This window comes from Bos grunniens, chromosome 1, assembly GCF_055505025.1.
Source record: "Bos grunniens cultivar Pamir isolate PY7600 chromosome 1, Bosgru_T2T1.0, whole genome shotgun sequence".
NCBI lineage: Eukaryota > Metazoa > Chordata > Mammalia > Artiodactyla > Bovidae > Bos > Bos grunniens.
The window spans coordinates 20,411,456-20,433,299 of record NC_141165.1 but is presented as its reverse complement, the minus strand read 5'-3'; the positions used below and the strand labels follow the sequence as shown (position 1 = coordinate 20,433,299).

At 37.7% G+C, this 21,844-nt stretch overlaps 1 protein-coding gene across 2 annotated transcripts in view; it reads right to left on the bottom strand.

Moving 5' to 3' along the window:
- Nucleotides 1-21,844, bottom strand: part of DNAJC13 (DnaJ heat shock protein family (Hsp40) member C13) — a 162,744-nt gene that overhangs the window by 97,161 nt on the left and 43,739 nt on the right. For both annotated transcript variants that reach the window (XM_086351611.1, XM_086351531.1), the window contains exons 3-12: nt 14,818-14,893; nt 13,884-14,033; nt 13,419-13,460; nt 6,386-6,586; nt 3,407-3,613; nt 3,220-3,315; nt 2,762-2,853; nt 464-630; nt 280-359; nt 28-197 (exon numbers count right to left, since the gene is read on the bottom strand). In XM_086351611.1, coding sequence (XP_086207737.1) covers nt 28-197; nt 280-359; nt 464-630; nt 2,762-2,853; nt 3,220-3,315; nt 3,407-3,613; nt 6,386-6,586; nt 13,419-13,460; nt 13,884-14,033; nt 14,818-14,893 — 1,281 coding nt within the window. The remainder of the gene's footprint in view (nt 1-27; nt 198-279; nt 360-463; nt 631-2,761; nt 2,854-3,219; nt 3,316-3,406; nt 3,614-6,385; nt 6,587-13,418; nt 13,461-13,883; nt 14,034-14,817; nt 14,894-21,844) is intronic.

Below are 21,844 nucleotides of genomic sequence, written 5' to 3'. Positions count from 1 at the left end.
AAAAAAAAAAAAATTAAGGCAACTTACTTTGGAAGCTGAGTAAAAGCTAGAAAACCAGCTTTGGAAGCCACAAGCCTCCTCACAGCCTGGAACTGACTCTCAAGTTCTGCATTTGAAGCAACAACATCCCCTTCCTGGGACAATAATGCCGTTATGGCATTATTGATCAGTTTTTCTTTGTTTTCTGAGAAGAGACCCTAGGTGAGGAAGAGTATTTCAAAAAAGTTTCTATACCAAAAATTAATGACAATGAACAAATTATGATACAATTTATCTTACATCCTGCGTCACTGCATGCAGAACTCCACTATATGAAATGTTAGCGTTGAACCTGAACACAGCATCTGCAAAGTTGCCATCTGTAAGGAAATGAATGATTCAAAACGATTTAGAGGTCTGCACTGTATTTATTTATTGTTAAGTAGATGGATAGAAATGAAATTATACTTAAATCAATACTTACTTGGAGGTGTAGCCAAGAATCTGAGATGAAGGCTCTCTACCTCCTCATCGACAGGCATGCTGAGTAACCCCCATCGCTGACCTTTATGAGTTGATGTCATTTTTACACAAACATCTCTGTTACCAGAGGCTCTTACTCCATCCAGCAAACTTGCTAATAAGGAATCTCTAAGCAAAGTTAAAAATAAAAAAGGTTTTAGGATTGATAATCTAGGGAGATTTTCACTTAGAAAGCAACATAGGGCCTTTAGAAGGTAACCAGCTCAGGGGGGCACCCTGGGTACCAGGGAAGTACTAAGGAGAAGTGGCAGGAGAGAACCTGACCTCCAATACTAGTTCTTCACTTTCCTGTTTCACATCATGTACAAGTTACTAAAGAAATGGATTGTTAATATTTTCCTCTTGTTTTCTAATTTTAAGATTATCTTTTTAACAGTTTTACTGAGAGATAACTTACAAATCACAAAAGTCATTCAATTAAAATGTAGAGTCTGATAATTTTTCATAAATTTATACAGTTGTACAATCATTACCACAATCCAGTTTTTATACATTTCCAGCACCCGAAAAAGTTTCCTTGTGCCCATCTGCAAAAAACTCCCTAGCCTCAGGCAACCATTTATCTGCTTCTTTCTCTACAGTTTTACTTATTCAAGAAACTTCATCAAGAGAATAAAAAGACAAGCCACAAGTTGGGAGTAAATATTTACAAAAGACATATCTGATAAAGGATCATTACTCAAAATATACTAAAAACTCTTAAAATTCAACAATAAAAGGAATAACCCTATAAAAAAAACGATCCTACATCCTGGGTGGGAGGAGGGTTTGGGGGAGAATGGATACATGTATATATATGGCTGAATCCCTTTGCTGTTCACCTGAAACAATCACAACTTTGTTAACTGGCTATACCCCAATACAAAATTAAAGTGGGAAAAAAAAGGAAAAAAAAATGATCCAAAGTACTATATGATGCTTTACATCATATAACATCAGGAAGATGCTAATTAAAACAAGATACCACAACATTAGCATTAGAATGGCCAAATCTGAAATACTGACACCACCAAATGCTGATAAGGATGTGGAGAAACAGGAACTCTCATTACTGCTGGGTGGAATGCACAATGGTAGAGCCACTTTAGGAATACAGTTTGGCAGTTTCTTATAAAACTCAACAAACTCTTACCATCTGCTCCAGTGACTACATTCCTTTGTATTCACTTAAAGGAGTTTAAAACATACCCACACAAAACCTGCACACAGGTTTAGTTGTTTTACCATGTGGTGTTAGTTGCACTGAGTGTATTTTTATCAAAGTAACTGGCTCAGTTCAGTTCAGTTCAGTCAGTCGTGTCCGACTCTTTGCGACCCCATGAATCGCACCACGCCAGGCCTCCCTGTCCATCACCAACTCCCAGAGTTCACTCAGACTCACATCCATCGAGTCAGTGATGCCATCCAGCCATCTCACCCTCTGTCGTCCCCTTCTCCTCTTGCCCCCAACCCCTCCCAGCATCAGAGGCTACATCAGGTAGCCAGAGTAACTGGCTACCATTATCCAAACAATTTAAGAATGAAAGTGAAAGGTATTATTTTTAAATACTTAAAAAGTGTAAGTTTCAGAAACATACTTTATTTTCCATCCTTTGATTTAATATCAAGTAATCATTTTTATGGTTTTTCCAGAGGTCACGTATGGATGTGAGGACTATAAAGAAAGCTGAGCACCAAAGAATTGATGCTTTTGAACTATGTTGGAGAAGACTCTTGGACTGCAGGGAGATCCAACCAGTCCATCCTAAAGGAGATCAGTCCTGGGTGTTCACTGAAAGGACCTATGTTGAAGCTAAAACTCCAATACTTTGGCCATCTGATGCAAAGAGCTGACTCATTGGAAAAGACCCTGATGCTGGGAAAGATTGAGGGCAGGAGGAGAAGGGGACGACAGAGGATAAGATGGTTGGATGGCATTACCGACTCAATGCACATGTGTTTGGGTAAACTCAGGGAATTGGTGATGGACAGGGAGGCCTGGCGTGCTGCGGTTCATGGGGTCACAAAGAGTCAGATACGACTGAGCGACTGAACTGAACTGAACCATTTTTATACTCTTTCAAAACTTGAAGACTAAATGAAAGATATTTTAAACATGCAACAAAATAAAGTTGTCTTTTCCTTCATTACATAATTTTAAAGTTCTAGATAAAATTTATCTTTTTTTTTCCTCTTTGATGAAGCACTTTGCCTTGCACATACTAAGATCTCAAAAACTAGATGAATTAAAAAAAAATACCTCTCTGTTGAAGAGTATTTCCGTATTTGGCCTTTTATAAATTCAATGGTAAAAAGCTGTGGATTTTCTGAGTCACAAACCAATGCAAACACCTAGGGAACACAAGAAATAAGTTCCATGAAAGATGTTAGTTTTATGGTATTCCATTAGAAAATCTACATATCATTTAGTTGACAAAAGTCAATATTTAAAAATGTAACTTGGTTATAATATCAGAATTTAAGAGCTGCTTAAAAGTCTCATTCAAATTTTCATATAATACTTAATAAAAAGTTTTCATTATGTACTTGAAAAACAAATTTTACAATATTCATTGTTCTAAGATCAATAAATACAATGAAAATTTAAATGCAGATCGTTTCCTGTTCTTTAGGCATAAAAAAATATTAAAACAGAAAGAAAATTATTCTAATATACAAACAGGAAGAAATCTCATTTAAACTATTACTGAAACTTACTTCTCCTAAGGGCTTCAATGTTGCAATATTATAGGTTGCTGGATCACGTTCTACTAAACATGTTTCTGTAAGCGCTAGAATTCTTTTTACAGGTTCCTTCAAACAAAATTGACATATATTAAAAAACTATTGAAGAAAAATGTCAAAATCAGATGAACAAATTTTCACTTTTAACATATGAGCTTACCGAATGTCTAGGTGATATTTTCTGGACTATAAACTCTGCTAAAGATGTGATGGATTCATCAGTGCTGTATTTGCCAAATCGGAGGTTCAAATATTGCTCAAATTCTAAAGGTTCTTTTCTGATCCGCAATGAAATACCTATATAGTTGCCAGCATGATCTATTGCACTTTTGATAATTTCTTCTCTTTGCTCTGATGCAAATAAATGCTGCATAAATTTTGAAATTTAAAATGTTAGGGTTGAAATCATTAAAATGTGACCATAGTGAATCAACTTATAGGAAAGTGCCTGAAGGAGCAATTCTAGGAGGAAAAAAGGTAGATCTTATCAGAAGTAAATAAGCAGTATGTTGTGGCTGATTATAAATTAAAATCAAAGTCTGAAATATAAAACCTTGCAAATAATCACTGAAAGGAAATTATCTCATAAATTCTCAGAGTCTGGTTCTCATCCCTGTGTGGAAAACAGCACTCTAGGGCTCCAAAAAAGGCCCCAGCCAAGTCCAATGGAGGTGCTGGATACTACGGTGGACAGAATTCCAGTTTCAACTAAGGTAGCTCTGACTTCATCTGTTTTTATACAATGGGCTTTCTCGCAAGATTACCTTGAAAAATGCTTAAATGCTCACCACGTCACTGGCCTATGAATATTACAAACCAACCTCCAGAGTGTATTAAGGATAAGGTATTGCTACTTGCATGTGGTACCTGGAGGCCAAAAATGCTGTGAAGGGCAGGATAGGAGAATCCCACAAGAAAGACCTGTCCTGCCCGGAATGCCATGAACTACCCTGCTGAGAAACACTGGATCAGATGTTTTAAAACCTGATTTCATTTCCAACAGCTTATCTCAGTCACTATGGATGCAGAAGATATCAGTTTCTTGAATGAATCTGTCATGGTCTCATATCTGTAGTGAACTGACTCATTTTAGCTAGTGTTTTTTAAAAGGCAGACAGTATGCTTAGCTTCCTGCAACTCAAATGGTCATCCAAGGACCAGGAAAGTCAGCATCACCTGTGAGCCTGTTAGATGTATAGCATCTCAGTTCCACCCTCAATCCTACGGAATCAAAATCTGAGAGTGAACAAGATGCCCCAGCTGATTTGTATGCACCTTCAAGTTTGAGGCACACTGCCACATACCATACTATGAATAAACGTGTTCCCAAACTTGCCTGAATGTTCAGCTCAATTCCGGAGTTTTAAAAATTGCAATTGCTAGGCCTCCCATTATATTAATTGAATCAGTATCTTCAGAAAATGAGCCGAGGGCATACTGGGCTTAAAAAAAAACTCTCCAGGTGATTACAATGTGAAGACAAGTTAAACCCACGGACCTACATATTAAGGCTACCAAGTTTGACGTCACCTATCATTTAATAAAAGTAACATATCTGAAAAAAATTAAAACTGCTTGATGCCAACAAGCAATAAAACATGTTGGCAATTGAGGAGTGTCACAATTCTTATCCTTAATGTTTACTTTATGCATTGGAAGGCTTGATGAATTAATGTCACTCTGTTAAGATCTGTGAAGCCATATTACTGTAATCAAATATGTTTTCCACCAAGAGGTTAATCATTATAAACTTCTACCATCCAGGGAAGAGACAAACCTTTGGGCAGCACTATGACAGGAGGTTTTAGGCTGCTTTAGGGTGGGAAAGGGAACTGATTTTCTCATGGATCATTCATTTTTTGGGTCTAGACTCAGCAGTAACAAAATGTCTACATGCACATTCCTAGATGAGTGGCACTAGGCTGGTACCCATCATCTGGGTGGAGTGAGGACGGGACAAGGCCTGTAACTCTGAAGAAGCTAACATATTTTGTAAATCAGATCGCTCACCCCATCCATCATTCTCTTTTCTTTTTGCTATACTTAGCCTCTTGTATGGAGAAGGCAATGGCATCCCACTCCAGTACTCTTGCCTGGGAAATCACATGGACGGAGGAGCCTGGTGGGCTGCAGTCCATGGGGTCGCTAAGAGGTGGACTCGACTGAGCGACTTCACTTTCACTTTTCCCTTTCATGCATTGGAGAAGGAAATGGCAACCCACTCCGGTGTTCTTGCCTGGAGAATCCCAGGGACGGTGGAGCCTGGTGGGCTGCCGTCTATGGGGTTGCACAGAGTCGGACATGACTGAAGACACTTAGCAGCAGCAGCAGCCTCTTGTATTTCCAAAAGACTTGCCCTGGTTCTGCTATCCAAGGATGGATAATTTATCTACAGAACACTAATCTTGGGAGTAGTGTTCCCAAGATATTAAGGTAGCTACAGGATTTAAAATCTCAAGAGAAAGGACTCTGAGAGTAAGTTCACCTGAGCCTCTCCATCTGGACACTCTAATGCTCATCTCTGAGGTATGGGGTTTAATAAAGAAAGGCAGGATGTTTCTTATAAAAAAAAAAATGATCATAATCTATAGCTGTTTCTACTGCCAATTAACAAACAGGATCTCAGTACCTTAAGAGGTTTCTGTTGTGTCCCAAAATTTACATGTAACTCAGAATTTCAAAATAAAACATGCAATGAACTCCAAATTTGAATTTTCAAAGTATATTCAGATTTCAGATTACAAATATCTGGGCAAAGGAAAGAAGACTATAAAAAAAGATAGTTTAACATAACTTTTCAAAGAAAGTTTAGAAACTTTCAAGTAACACATTAATACTAATGAAAATAAAACTGTGATCACTGTTTATTAAATATTAAGTGACATACTGTGCTAAGAATTTTATATAAAGTATCTCATTTGATCAAAAAACCTAAGACATACACAAATTTTCCTCCACATTTTAGAGAGCTGCAAACTGGAATTCAAGCTGATGTCTACCTGATACCAAAGCCTGCACTCAAAATAACATACTTCCTTCCAGAGGACTCAAAGGAAATTTCAAAATTAACTGTAAAAACTCTGCTTTCCTTCAAATGGTCATGTCTCTTTTAAAATAACTTTTTAAAAACACTACTTACCAATCTACTAAATCCTCCATAAAGTATACAAAACCCTCCTTGATAATCAGAGAGATCTACAAAGCCTTCAATATTTCTGTAGTCATAGGAACAGAGGACTCTGTTTGTTGCAGGGTTAATTTGGTCAAAGCCTCCTGGTGTTACTTCCAAAACAACGGGTTTTCTTGTATCACTCCAGTGATGCTTATAGCAGTTATATCTCTGCAGAGAAAAATAATAATACTTTTAAATTCATATTTAAGGTTACCATAAAACACCATTACATTTAGTGTATCACTCATTGCAGGAAAAAAAAAAAAAACCCTGAAAATCTAAATATTATAAAATTTTAGAGCTACTAATCAAATTCTTAAAGACATTTTTACTTTGGCCATTTGGAGGTTTATGTTTATTCAATTCAGAATGTTTAGGCTAACTAAAGACAGTACCAGTATCACTTGAGGTGCTCAGTTGTGTCCAATTCTACGACCCCATGAAGAGCAGCATGCCAGGCCTCCCTGTCCAACACCAACTGCCGGAGCCTACCCAAACCCATGCCCATTGAGTCAGTGATGTCATCCAACTATCTCATCCTCTGTCGTCCTGCTAGCCTCAATCCTTCCCAGCATCAGAGTCTTTATCAGGTGGCCAAAGTACTGGAGTTTCAGCTTTAACATTAGTCCTTCCAATGAACACCAAGGACTGATCTCCTTTAGGATGGACTGGTTGGCTCTCCTTGGAGTCCGAGTCTTCTCCAACACCACAGTTCAAAAGCATCAATTCTTGGGTGCTCAGCTTTCATTATAGTACAACTCTCACATCCATACATGACCACTGGAAAAACCATAGCCTTGACTAGACGGACCTTGGTTGACAAAGTAATGTCTCTGCCTTTTTTTTTTTTTTTGTCTCTGTTTTTAATATGCTATCTAGGTTGGTCATAACTTTCCTTCCAAGGAGGAAGCGTCTTTTAACTTAATGGCTGCAGTTACCATCTGCAGTGATTTTGCAGCCCCCAAAAATAAAGTCTGACACTGTTTCCCCATCTGTTTCCCATGAAGTGATGGGACCGGATGCCATGATCTTAAGTTTTCTGAATGTTGAGCTTTAAGCCAACTTTTTCACGCTCTTTTTTCACTTTCATCAAGAGGCTCTTTAGTTCTTCACTTTCTGCCATAAGGGTGGTGTCATCTGCATATCCGAGGTTATTGATATTTCTCCCAGCAATCTTGATTCCAACTTGTGCTTCTTCCAGCCCAGCATTTCTCATGATGTACTCATGGTAAATAACCAGGGTGACAATACACAGCCTTGACATACTCCTTTTCCTATTTGGAACCAGTCTGTTGTTCCATGTCCAGTTCTAACTGTTGCTTCCTGACCTGCATACAGGTTTCTCAAGAGGCAGGTCAGGTGGCCTGGTATTCCCATCTCCTTCAGAATTTTCCACAGTTTATTATGATCCACACAGTCAAAGGCTTTGGCATAGTCAATAAAGCAGAAGTAGATGTTTTTCTGGAACTATCTGACATTTTCGATGATTCAGTGGATGTTGGCAATTTGGTCTCTGGTTCCTCTGCCTTTTCTAAAACCAGCTTGAACATCTGGAAGTTCACGGTTCACGTATTGCTGAAGCCTGGCTTGGAGAATTTTGAGCATTACTTTACTAGCATGTGAGATGAGTGCAATTGTGGTAGTTTGAGCATTCTTTGGCATTGCCTTTCTTTGGGATTGGAATAAAAACTGATCTTTCCCAGTCCTGTAGCCACTGCTGAGTTTTCCAAATTTGCTGGCATATTGAGTGCATCAGTTTCACAGCGTCATCTTTTAGGATCTGAAATAGCTCAACTGGAATTCCATCACCTCCACTAGCTTTGTTCATAGTGAGGCTTCCTAAGGCCCACTTGACTTCACATTCCAGGATGTCTGGCTCTAGGTGAGTGTGAGTGATCACACCACCGTGATTACCAAGGTCGTGAAGATCTTTTTTGTACAGTTCTTCTGTGTATTCTTGCCACCTCTTCTTAATATCTTTTGCTTCTGTTAGGTCCATACCATTTCTGTCCTTTATTGAGCCCATCTTTGCATGAAATGTTCCCTTGGTATCTCTAATTTTCTTGAAGAGATCTCTAGTCTATCCCATTCTATTTTTTTCCTCTGTTTCTTTGCATTGATCACTGAGGAAGGATTTCTTATGTCTCCTTGCTATTCTTTGGAACTTTGCATTCAGATGGATATATTTTTCCTTTTCTCCTTTGCTTTTCACTTCTCTTCTTTTCACAGCTATTTGTAAGGCCTCTTCAGACAGCCATTTTGCTTTTTTGCATTTCTTTTCCATGGGGATGGTCTTGATTCCTGTCTCCTGTACAATGTCACAAACCTCTGTCCATAGTTTATCAGGCACTCTGTTTGTCAGATATAATCCCTTAAATCTATTTCTCACTTCCACTGTATAGTCATAAGGGATTTGATTTAGGTCATACCTGAATGGTCTAGTGGTTTTCCCCACTTTCTTCAATTTAAGTCTGAATTTGGCTATAAGGAGTTCATGATCAGATCCAGTAAGCTCCTGGTCTTGTTTTTGCTGACTGTATAGAGCTTCTCCATCCTTGGCTGCAAAGAGTATAATCAATCTGATTTCAGTGTTGGCCATCTGGTGATATCCATGTATAGAGTCTTCTCTTGTGTTGTTGGAAGAGGGTGTTTGTTATGACCAGTACATTCTCTTGGTAAAACTGTATTAGTCTTTGCCCTGCTTCATTCTGTACTCCAAGGCCAAATCTACCTGTTACTCCAGATGTTTCTTGACTTCCTACTTTTGCATTCCAGTCCCCTATAATGAAAAGGACATCTTTTTTGGGTGTTAGTTCTAAAAGGTCTTCTAGGTCTTCATAAAACCATTCAGCTTCAGCTTCTTCAGCATTACTGGTCAGGGCATAGACTTGGATTACCGTGATATTGAATGGTTTGCTGTGGAAACGAACAGAGATCATTCTGTCTTTTTTCAGATTGCATCCAAGTACTGCATTTCAGACTCTTTTGTTGACTATGATGGCTACTCCATTTCTTCTAAGAGATTTCTGCCCGCAGTAGTAGATATAATGGTCATCTGAGTTAAATTCCATTCCAGTCCATTTTAGTTTGCTGATTCCTAGAATGTCGATGTTCACTCTTGCCATCTCCTGTTTGACTACTTCCAATTTGCCTTGATTCATGGACCTGACATTCCAGGTTCCTATGCAATATTGCTCTTTACAGCATCAGACCTTGCTTCTATCACCAGTCACATCCACAACTGGGTGTCATTTTTGCTTTAACTCTATCCCTTCATTCTTTATGGAGTTATTTCTCCACTGATCTCTAGTAGCATATTGGGCAACTCCCTACCAACCTAGGGAGGTGAACTACCAACCTAGGGAGATGAACTCCCTACCAACCTAGGGAGATGAACTACCAACCTAGGGAGTTCATCTTTCAGTGTCCTATCTTTTCCTTTTCATACTGTTCATTCTGGCAGAATGTGGTCCACTGGAGAAGGGACTGGCAAACCACTTCACTATTCTTGCCTTGAGAACCCCATGAACAGTATGAACACTATGAAAAGACAGTATATCTTTTGAAAATTAACAAAGGTTTTAGTTGTGAAACAATTTTAAGTCACCCTCATGCAAATCTTAAGGGCAATCTTAAACAGAAGTTACTCTGAAGGAATTCCACTGGAGAAAAGATTTCAACTTTTGTCGATGGATTCTTTTAATCAAGTTAGACATGGAAAAGAGCTAAGTCACATTTCAGGGCTTTTAGGGTATTTAAATTAAACAACCCAAGCTAATTCAATATATCAATGTAGATACTTTTCTTGTTGTTGTTCAGTCGCTCAGTCGTTTCTGACTCTGCGACCCCATGGACTGCAGCAAGTCAGGCTTCTCGGTCCTCCATTATCTCCTGGAATTTGCTCAAATTCATGTCCACTGAGTTGGTGATGCTATCTAACCATCTCAGGCTCTGCTGCTCCCTTCTCCTCTTGCCTTCAATCTTTCCCAGCATCAAGGTCTTTTCCAATATGTCCACTTTTCACATCAGGTGGCCAAGGTATTACAGATTCAGCATCAGTCTTTCCAGTATTCCAATATTCAGGGTTGATTTCCTTTAGGATTGATTGATTTGATCTCCTTGCTGCCCGAGGGACTCTCAAGAGTTTTCTCCAGCATCACAATACAAAAGCATCAGTTCTTCAGTGCTCAGCATTTGCTATGGTCAAACTCTCACATCCCTACATGACTACTGGAAAAATCATAGCTTTGGCTATATGGACCTTTGTTGACAAAGTGATGTCTCTGGTTTACAGTACGTGGTCTAGGTTTGTTATAGATTTCCTTACAAGGAACAAGTATCTTTTAATTTCACTGCAGCAGTCATCGCCTACAGTGATTTTGGAGCCCAAGAAAATAAAATCTGTCACCACTTCCATTTTTTCACCTTCTATTTGTCATGAAGTGATGTAGATTTTTTTTCTATACACACAAAAAAGCTGAAGCCTCAGTTTGACTGTAGGCTTTTCTAAATACACACCACTGGGAAGTCATCTTTAGAAGTTTGATCACATTAGCAAGTAAAATTTGATTTAGATAACTGGTGCTAATTGTGTTTGATTGACTCTTTGCAACCTCATCAACTGGAGCCTGCCAGGCTCCTTTGTCAGTGGGATTCTCAAGGCTAGAATACTCGAGTAGGTTGCCATTTCCTTCTCCAGTGGTCTTCCCAATCCAGGGATCTAACCCACATCTCCTATGTCACCTACATTGGCAAGCAGTTTTTTACCACTAGTGCCATCTGGGAAGCTCTATTTAGATAACATTCCTTTATAAATTAAAGAACTTAGTATCAGAAATAATTACAAGGGTGAACATCCATTTACTCCCCAGTTTTATTCTTAGAAAAAACATTTAGTTGAGGCTGATAACCAAAATGATATGTACAGAATAAAGGCAAAATGAGACCAAGAGAAAATAGGATAACAAAATGTCAGATGTGAAATGAACATTCCCTTGTTGACCCAAAAACTCCATAAAGTTTTCTACCCACCAATACGAAGTGGAATGCATGGTCAGTTACATGATTCTTAAGGTAAAAATAAACTGGTTGCTGCTCAAAAATACAACTACTTCTAACACTAAAATGGCAGAGAAATTTTCTTGCAGGTGTTCGGAAAGGAGAGTAAGACATTAGATAATAAATATCTCCACCTCCCAACATTAAACCCAGCAATGAGGTTCACAGAATCATATCCATCAATTCCCTCAGCATTTCTGAGCTACGGCATCATGAACATGACAGTTTCATAAAAGGAATTCTGCAGAAAGACCAAAGGGCCTGCATTAACCCAAGAATATATTTAAAGCCTTGATTCTGCACTAAAGGATGGAGCAGTACCACACCTTTCCAGCAGAAGTAGGTCACAAAATTTGGTGGGAAGGGAGGTCACAAAAGTTGGTGCTTTTCCCACTATGCTGGTTTACATGCCTCAGCCCAGTCTGCAGGATATTCTCCATTCTTTCAGAAGGTAATCAACTGTAAAGCAGTGAGATTTGCCAAGGGAACAAATCACTGTCCTTCAGGATTGTGGTGGCCAAGACAGTCTTAAGAGAATCTGATTTAGAGTATATCTAGGAGCGATGGGAAGCCGAAGACCAAATTCAACTTTTATAAAACTGCTGCTCTTCAGGCTATCTTCTAGGGATACTGTTTCCACCAAAAAGTTTGAAAAATATTAACTTGCTGAAATTAACATATATAAAGGGGAACTTATAACAAAATCTATAAATATGCTTTAGGAAGCAGTTGTTTTCCAAATAGATGAGCTATACAGAAAACTCACCTACTAACATAATTAAAATAAGTGTACTAAATTATGATTTATAGAAATGTGATAAGCAGCAAGGAGCTCACCAAAAACCATTAAGCTATTTTAAATGGCTCCTTGGCAACCAACCATTTGCTTGAGTTGAAATCAGGAGGCTTCTCAGATACTAAAACACAGAACAGAATACCCATAGAAAGGATGAGGGCTTTTAAAAAACAAGGGAACGGTACTGCCAGCATATTAGAATTCAGGTCCTGCCTTTTGCCAGAAGCTAGAGTTATGGACAGTGCTCCGAATTTACACATCACTCTGGATCCCCCAGCCCTATTATATAAGCAATACCTTCTCATGGAAAGAAATTCCGTATTTGAAGGGAGTGAAAGAAAAGCATCAGCGCCCATTTCCTCTCCCCAGAAGACTCAGATTTACTTTAAATGCTGCTATAACATGTCTAGAGAAGGCCTGGAAAAGTTAAGATTCTAATAAGCAATAATTACTTCCTGAAAGCTGTCATTGCACCATGCAAATCCTCATTATCGGCAAGACCCAGTGAGTGTGAGCATGATCAGTCTCTCAGTCATGTAGGACTTTTTGTGATTCCATGGACTGTAGCCTAGTAGGCTCCTCTGTCCATGGGATTTTCCAGGCAACAGTACTGGAGTGGGTTGCCATTTTCTCCTCCCAGGGATCTTCCTGACTCAGGCATTGAACCCACGTCTCCTGCACTGGTAGGTGACTGAGCCACCTGGGAAACCCCCGGATTCAGGGTGAGGGCATACAATGAGACAGTTTCAATACATATATTTTCTTACAAGTTTAATACTTCCAAAATAAGAATCTTGTACAACAAACAACAATTGCATGTTCTAAGAAGTATTATGAGCAGTGTGAAGCTTCTGTTGCTGTTAAGAAACAGAATAAAGACTTGCTGAATGAAGCCTTGTTTTTAATATTTAGTTCTGCCTGAAAATTGTTATCTAACTATTCGCATTAACAATCATAAATCTAATTTCTCATATTTGAGTTTCCTGTTAAACTACATTTATCTATCACATGATATCAGGAGACATTAAAATTATGTTTCAGTTTCTTCAGCTTTGCCACAAAGGGAATACACAATTTATGCAAGGATTTCTAAAGTGCAACACTGATAAGCCAAAAAAGATATTAATAAATGTTAGAAATACTTGCCCTTCCTGTGATTTTTCCTTCTGAAAAATCAGTTCTAAATCTCTGAAAGAGAAGACATACAAAACATAGTTTATAACAACAGACTTATTAACAGAGACTCTCAGTTCAGTACTTTCTATCCAAAGTAAGTAAAATTCCAACTTGGTAATCCTGATATTAAAAAATGTTATTAAAGTTATAGTTGAAGGATATTTAATAAAAAGTGTGTGAAATTTTATTGAAAAACAGGGTAGATTAAACATACAACTGCTTTGTTCTATATAATGCATTTAAAAAGACCTAAAAGAACTATCAAACCTAAAGGATTATCCAGCCTCTTAGTAAGAAAAAAGTAAAAGTTTCACAGAGTCAATTAAGGGTCAATAAGTGGGAAAGGGGCTCAGAACACCAGCATCTGTACTTTAATGTAACTCATTAAAAAAGAGAAGAGAGAAATTTAGTGTATTAACATGAAACAGTTCTCACCAATGCTTCTGTAAGAAGTTCTGTTCTGTGCTCTGTAGAAAATTTTAATGTTTCTGACTTTTTTCCACTGCCTTTACGAAATGTGAGGTTGAACTCTGTTCCTTGTCCTTTTCCTACAGGGCTGATGCTGCAAATGTCTCCATAAGGCCACTAACAAAAAAAAGGAAATCATTCAACTGGTGCTACACTGTGGTGAAATGCAACACTTATTTTTACGATTTTAATTTCAAATCACTGATTAAATGAAAAAATTTTATAACACAGTACTGAGATCTAGAAAATGTTTTGTTTTACAGTAACTCTACAAAACAAACTAAAAAGTTTTCAGTTATCAGAGACAATAATAAAAAAGTTACGTTTTCCAATTTCAATCCCTGATTGATTATTAATGATTGATCAATCCAAAGCAACTAAAATACACAGATATGAAAAGAGCTGGGGAATAACATTTTATGATTATCTACAAAACATTTAAAAACAGCAACAAAAAGAGGAATCTGTAAAACATGCCTAATTTGGACTTAAATTAGAATATTTTAAGTGTTTATTTACCCATATTCAGTTTAGTCTTGCCTTTATAAATATCAACCTTATTTTTATGACATACATTTTCTAACCACTGCACTTATGTATGTCTGTATCAGAGTAACAATATTGCCCTTAAAATTATAAAAAATTTACAAATTTTACATTAAAATGATGTTTATAATCAAAGTAACCGTAAAAAGCTATACTCCTTAGAGCCTAGAAATATGCACACATATGCTCCCTTTATTTATTTATGTTTGGTCCTGAGTATTGAGCATTATATAAGCATATTAATCTTTTTCAAATTTGACATTTCTATCCTTCCTGGCCTGATTTCAGGCTAGGGACCACTGGCTTTTAAAATTCAAGTGGAGTTCAAACACCTAATAGCTTCTAAAATTATTACCTGATTTGTTACTTCTAAGGTATTGGGATTATATGTAGTTATCGCATGGGTTCCAACTGAAAAGACACGCTTATACCTACAAAGGAAATCAAGTACTTAAATTCAGTCTTAAAGGAAACATTTTATAAGAAAATACATATAACACAAAAGAAACATCTCAATAAATAAATAGAAATGTATTAGTTGATTTAATGTGACTAAATATAGCTTTGTTTTATATTCTCACATTTTTAATGTTCTGAAATGCCACTGATATATAAATCTACCCATCACTCAATCTACTGTGAAACAACAAGATCCTTAAGTAGAAAAGTAAAACCTATGGAAGCAATCTTTGTTGTTAGTATACATGAAGTTAAGCAAAAAAACTGCCAGATGATGCCAAAATATTCTAAATGGGAAAATTAAAAAAAAAAAACAGACACTATACACTAGTAATTCTTTCAAAATATACTTTCAACAAGATCATGACACAAATAAAGGAAAAGCTACAGCCTACAACTGATGTATCACAGTCCTTTTTCTGGAATCTTAATGATTTCCATTTAACCAACTACCTTTATTACAATTAAGTGTTGCAATTTTATAGAAGTAGGAAGCCTACATCACAGACAAGCAATTTTCACTTGTTAAATCACTTCCTTCACTTAAAGCAACATATTTGAAGGAGAATAACCATTTGGGTATCAGTAATTTTTTAGAAGAGAGAGAAATTCATAATGATAAAAGTGGAAAGTGAATTACAAAAACTTATTTAAAACTGACAAATTAGCTCTTTGAAAATAAAATGATAAACTAGGACTGTGCTGTGAGGTCAGTTGCTCAGTCATGTCTAACTCTTTGCAACCCCATGGACTGTAGCCCGCCAGGCTCCTCTGTTCATGGGATTCCCAAGGCAAGAATACTGGAGTGGGTTGCCATCTCCCTCTCCAGAAAATAAGCCTAAAAAAAATACAAAAACAAAATTAAGAATATGATAATTTATAACCATAGACACAGAAGAAAAAAATGACTAAGTCTATGTTGATAAATATGAAAATTAAGAATAAATCAACATCTATTACAAGAATTTAAGAAAGCTGCAAACAATTACATTCTACAAAAGTACCAGGATCAAATAAGGAGATGAAACCCTAACTGCTGCTGCTGCTAAGTTGCTTCCGTCGTGTCCAACTCTGTGGGACCCCATAGATGGTGGCCCACCAGGCTCCCCGGTCCCTGGGATTCTCCAGGCAAGAACACTGGAGTGGGTTGCCATTTCCTTCTCCAATGCATGAAAGGGAAAAGTGAAAGTGAAGTCGCTCAGTCGTGTCCGACTCTTCGCGACCCCATGGTCTGCAGCCTACCAGGCTCCTCCGTCCATGGGATTTTCCAGGCAAGAGTACTGGAGTGGGGTGCCATTGCCTTCTCCATGAAACCCTAAAGGAACAGGTAAATTCTATGCTTCGACTGTTCCAGGAAACAAACTAAAGCTTCTCAGTTCTTCCAGGGATAATAAAATCAGGGGGAAAAAAAACAAATCTACTTTTAAATAAATACTATCAATAAGAATCAAATGACAGATTAAAATAGTAATACAGTTTTCATTCCAATCCCAAAGAAAGGCAATGCTAAAGAATGCTCAAACTACTGCACAATTGCACTCATCTCACATGCTAGTAAAGTAATGCTCAAAATTCTCCAAGCCAGGCTTCAGCAATATGTGAACCGTGAAGTTCCTAATGTTCAAGCTGGTTTTAGAAAAGGCAGAGAAACCAGAGATCAAATTGCCAACATCCGCTGGATCATCGAAAAAGCAAGAGAGTTCCAGAAAAACATCTATTTCTGCTTTATTGACTATGCCAAAGCCTTTGACTGTGTGAATCACAAGAAACTGTGGAAAATTCTGAAAGAGATGGGAATACCAGACCACCTGACCTGCCTCTTGAGAAACCTGTATGCAGGTCAGGAAGCAACAGTTAGAACTGGACATGGAACAACAGACTGGTTCCAAATAGGAAAAGGAGTACGTCAAGGCTGTATATTGTCACCCTGCTTATTTAACTTATATGCAGAGTACATCATGAGAAACGCTGGACTGGAAGAAGTACAAGCTGGAATCAAGGTTGCCAGGAAAAATATCAATAACCTCAGATATGCAGATGATACCACCCTTATGGCAGAAAGTGAAGAGGAACTCAAAAGCCTCTTGATGAAGATGAAAGTGGAGAGTGAAAAAGTTGGCTTAAAGCTCAACATTCAGAAAATGAAGATCATGGCATCCGGTCCCATCACTTCATGGGAAATAGATGGGGAAACAGTGGAAACAGTGTCAGACTTTATTTTTGGGGCCTCCAAAATCACTGCAGATGGTGACTGCAGCCATGAAATTAAAAGATGCTTTCTCCTTGGAAGGAAAGTTATGACCAACCTAGATAGCATATTCAAAAGCAGAGACATTACTTTGCCAACAAAGGTTCATCTAGTCAAGGCTATGGTTTTTCCTGTGGTCATGTATGCATGTGAGAGTTGGACTGGGAAGAAGGCTAAGCGCCGAAGAACTGATGCTTTTGAACTGTGGTGTTGGAGAAGACTCTTAAGAGTCCCTTGGACTGCAAGGAGATCCAACCAGTCCATTCTGAAGGAGATCAGCCCTGGGATTTCTTTGGAAGGAATGATGCTAAAGCTGAAACTCCAGTACTGTGGCCACCTCATGGGAAGAGTTGACTCATTGGAAAAGACTCTGATGCTGGGAGGGATTGGGGGCAGGAGGAGAAGGGGACGACAGAGGATGAGATGGCTGGATGGCATCACTGACTCGATGGACATGAGTCTGGGTGAACTCCGGGAGTTGGTGATGGACAGGGAAGCCTGGCATGCTGCGATTCATGGGGTTGCCAAGAGTTGGACACGACTGAGTGACTGAACTGAACTGAACATCATGACCAAAGGCAGTTCATTTTAGGAAAACAGTTGAATATTAGAAAAATGTATAATTAGCATATTTATTGAAATATCTTTCAGTATTTTAGTAAAAGATTTTTAAATTACCAAAATGGATGTTAAATATCACCAGATGCCTTTTTTATATGTATGGAAAAGACTGTGCTTTTCTGCTTTAAACTACCAATACAGTAAAAAGGTATACATTACCATAAACCAAGTCACTATCTGACTCAAAGGTCACACACTAAGAGTATTCTCATTAAAATCAAGAGAGCTCTTTCAAATTTTAATTTCCTAATATATTTTCTAATCAGTACATTATATAATAAAAATGACAAAGTTTCCATTTTGGGGAAAAATGATAGATTTTATTAATTTCTACCATTTTGCTGTATTACAAATTTCCCCCCTAATTTCTTATGTTGAAGGTGGCATGGAAACTAAACAACGAGCACACTTCCTTCTAATATAAAAACATTCATTTGCTGCTTTGTAAGTGGCATCACCAATGCAATGGACATGAGTTTGAGTAGGCTCCAGGAGTTGGTAATGGGACAGGGAAGCCCATGGCATGCTGCAGTCCATGGGGTCGCAAAGAGTTGGTTGCGACTGAACTGAACTGAACTGAAAGTGGGGAGAGGGTTGAGGGACAGATGAAGTAGATGAGGATTTATCTAAATAGCTCAAAAGTCTCAAAGTTTCAGAGGCTTAATCAATGGGAACAAAGAAAACCAAAGAAATAAAATCTTATTAAACCAGTATTTGCCTCAGAAGATAGCATAATGAAATCAAATGTATGGCAGAAATATGAATTCACAAATTCTAACTTTCAAAATCATCTTGACAAACATGCCAATATTTTTTTCTTTAAGAATTTTTATTGCAGTATAGTTGACTTACAGTGTTGTGCTAGTTTCAGCTGTACAGCAAAGTGAATCAATTATACATATAAATATATCTACTTTTTAAAGATTCTTTTCCCATATAGGTCATTACAAAATACTGCGTAGAATCCCCTGTGCTATACAGTAGGTTTTGCTAGTTCAGTTCAGTTCAGTTCAGTCACTCAGTCGCGTCCAACTGTTTGCGACCCCATAAATCGCAGCACGCCAGGCCTCCCTGTCCATCACCAGCTCCCGGAGTTCACTCAAACTCACGTCCATCAAGTCGGTGATGCCATCCAGCCATCTCATCCTCTGCCGTCCCCTTCTCCTCCTGCCCCCAATCCCTCCCAGCATCAGGGTCTTTTCCAAGGAGTCAACTCTTTGCATGAGGTGGCTAAAGTACTGGAGTTTCAGCTTTAGCATCATTCCTTCCAAAGAACACCCAGGACTGATCTCCTTTAGAATGGACTCATTAAATATCTATTATATGCAGTGGTATCTAGGTCAATCTCAATCTCCCAATTTATCCCTCCCTCCCTTCCCCATCCACCCCAACCATAAGTTTGTTTTTCACATCTTTTACTCTCTGTTCTATAAATGAATTCATTTCAAACATACCAATTTGTATAATCCTGAAATAAAACTATAGAATTTACTTTACTCTGGAAGCAAAAGTGTAAGAATTAAATCCCTGAAATGTTCCAAATATCAACTGATATGGTGATATTCATAATCTTAAGAGAATCTAAGTCAAGAAAACATCCTTTTCAATTCTATACTAATCTCTACCAAACATAGTTCTTCCTAATATTTTTCTTGTGTAACTTTTTCATCTTGATTAGTGCTGTGCAAAAGAACTTTCCAAAATGATGAAAATATTCTGTAGCTACACTGTCCAATTAGGTAGCTCTTTTGAGCACCTGAAATGTGGCTAATGAGCAACTGTAAACAGCCACGCTTGGTTAGTAGCCACCATACTGAAGAGAGTGCATTCTAGATTATGCAGCACAAGTATGCTGGAGTGAGATGTCCATTAGCCCCAAAATACTGTCATAACTGGTAAACTCAGAGCTCTAAAGCTTCCTAAGAAGAAAGCTGTGAGAAAATTCTTAGGAGAATGTCCTTCCATTCCTCTCTCTCTTCTCTTTTTTTAAGAGTTCCACAGACCTCTCTCATCTAGGATGGCCGCTGCACTTGCCTTTAAGGTTAGGGTAAATACTGTACTCCTAGGTCATTTAAAACTTTTACAGAGGTTCTTTTGTGGTCCAGTGGTTAAGAATCTGCCTTCCAGCCAGTGCAGGGGATACAGGTTTGATCCTTGGTCCCGCAAGATTCACACACTACTGAGGCCACGTGCTGCAACTATCCAGGACCAGAGGCCATGCTCCGCAACAAAGAGAAGCCACCACCATGAGTAGCCCCTGCTCACCGCAACTAGAGAAAGCCCACACACCGCAATGAAGACCCAATGCAGCCCAAAATTAATTAATTAATTAAAAAAACTTTTTAAAGCACCCTTAAACCTTCCAAGTACCTAAAAAGCCCCTTTGGATACCAGATTTAGATTAAAATCAGAATGAGCTCACATGTATGGTATGTTAGTGAAACTTGCAATTTAAGATTATTTTTTAAGTGAAACAAAGATGAGTATTTTTAATGATAAAAGATACAATTCACAAAGATAGACATCATAAGCTATAATAAGACATTTAACAACAAAAAATCAAAGATACGTAAAACAAAAATGAAAAAATATAAGGGAAAAGAAAAAAATATATAATCATAGTGAGATAATAGTAACATTTCTCTGAGAATATTTTATCAAGTGCAGAAAAAATAAGAATAGGAGCATCTTGAATGATGTCATTAATAATTTAAATATGCTAGATTTACATTAATGTTAACCTTATATCCTACACAAATATATTTAAAATTTTGTTATCTCATACGTTGTTATGTCCATAGGACATTTAGAAAAACTGGCAAAAAGGTAAACATTACTAAATTTCAAAAAGTAGACTTCTTTTTCTTGTGATCCAAATATATATATATTTACATACACATACATATTATTTTTGAAATTATGTTCCATTATAGTATATAACAAGATATTCACTATAGTTTCCTTTGCTGTGGAGTAAACCTTTGTTGCTTGCTGCATATATATTTTTTTAATTACAAGTCTAGTTTTCTATTTTCACTAAGTCAAACAAGTAGAATCAAAATGTCACCAACTTTTTAGTTAGGCAAAAATTCATAAGTTTTCTAAAATATATATTATTTATGTATATGTATACAAAAGTTTTTCTACTACACTTGATAAAGGCTTGAGAAAGAACATTAAAAAAAAAAGAAACAGAGAAATTGGAAAACATTAAATAAATGAAATAGGAGCACTGAATATGAAATAGAAAAAGTGAAACAAACTCAATAAAAGTAAAAGATCTTCATACAGTCCAGTTGTTTTTAAACATGGCTGCTCATTAGAAATGTATCTGGAGTTCTGGCAAAAAAAAAAAAAGAAATACCTGGGCATCTGTGGTGGTGGTGGTTTAGTCGCTAAGTCGTGTCCAACTTAGTGCCCATGGACTGTAGCCTGCCTGCCTTCTCTGCCCATGGGATTCTCCTGGTAAGTATACTGGAGTGGGTTACCATTTCCTCTTCCAGAGGATCTTCCCAACCCAGAAATCGAACTCGGGTCTCCTACATTACAGGCAGATTCCAAGATAATTCTGATATGCATCTGGATTTGATCACAGGTTCTTTTATTTAATGGTAGTCTTCGTAATATAGAATTCCATTATTTTTCTATTAACCAATTGTGATACGATGGTACTGAGTAATAATAATTTTTCTTGTTGTTCAGTCACTAAGTTGTGTCCGACTCTTTGCGACCCCATGGACTGCAGCATGCCAGGCTTTCCTATCCTGCACCATCTCCTGGAGTTTGCTCAAGCTCACGTCCATTGAGTCAGTAATGCCATCTAACCATCTGATCCTCTGTCTCTCTCTTCTCCTTCTGCCCTCAATCTTTTCTTGCTTTCTTCTTTTTCAGAAATTTTATTTTTGGCAGCAGTGGGTCTTCGTTGCTTTGCACAGGCACATGGGCTCAGTACCTGAAGACCGCGGGCTCTAGAGCCATGGGCTCAGTGGTTGTTGTAATGGGATTAGATGCTCCACGGTATGTGGAATTTTCCTGCACCAGGGATTGAACCTAT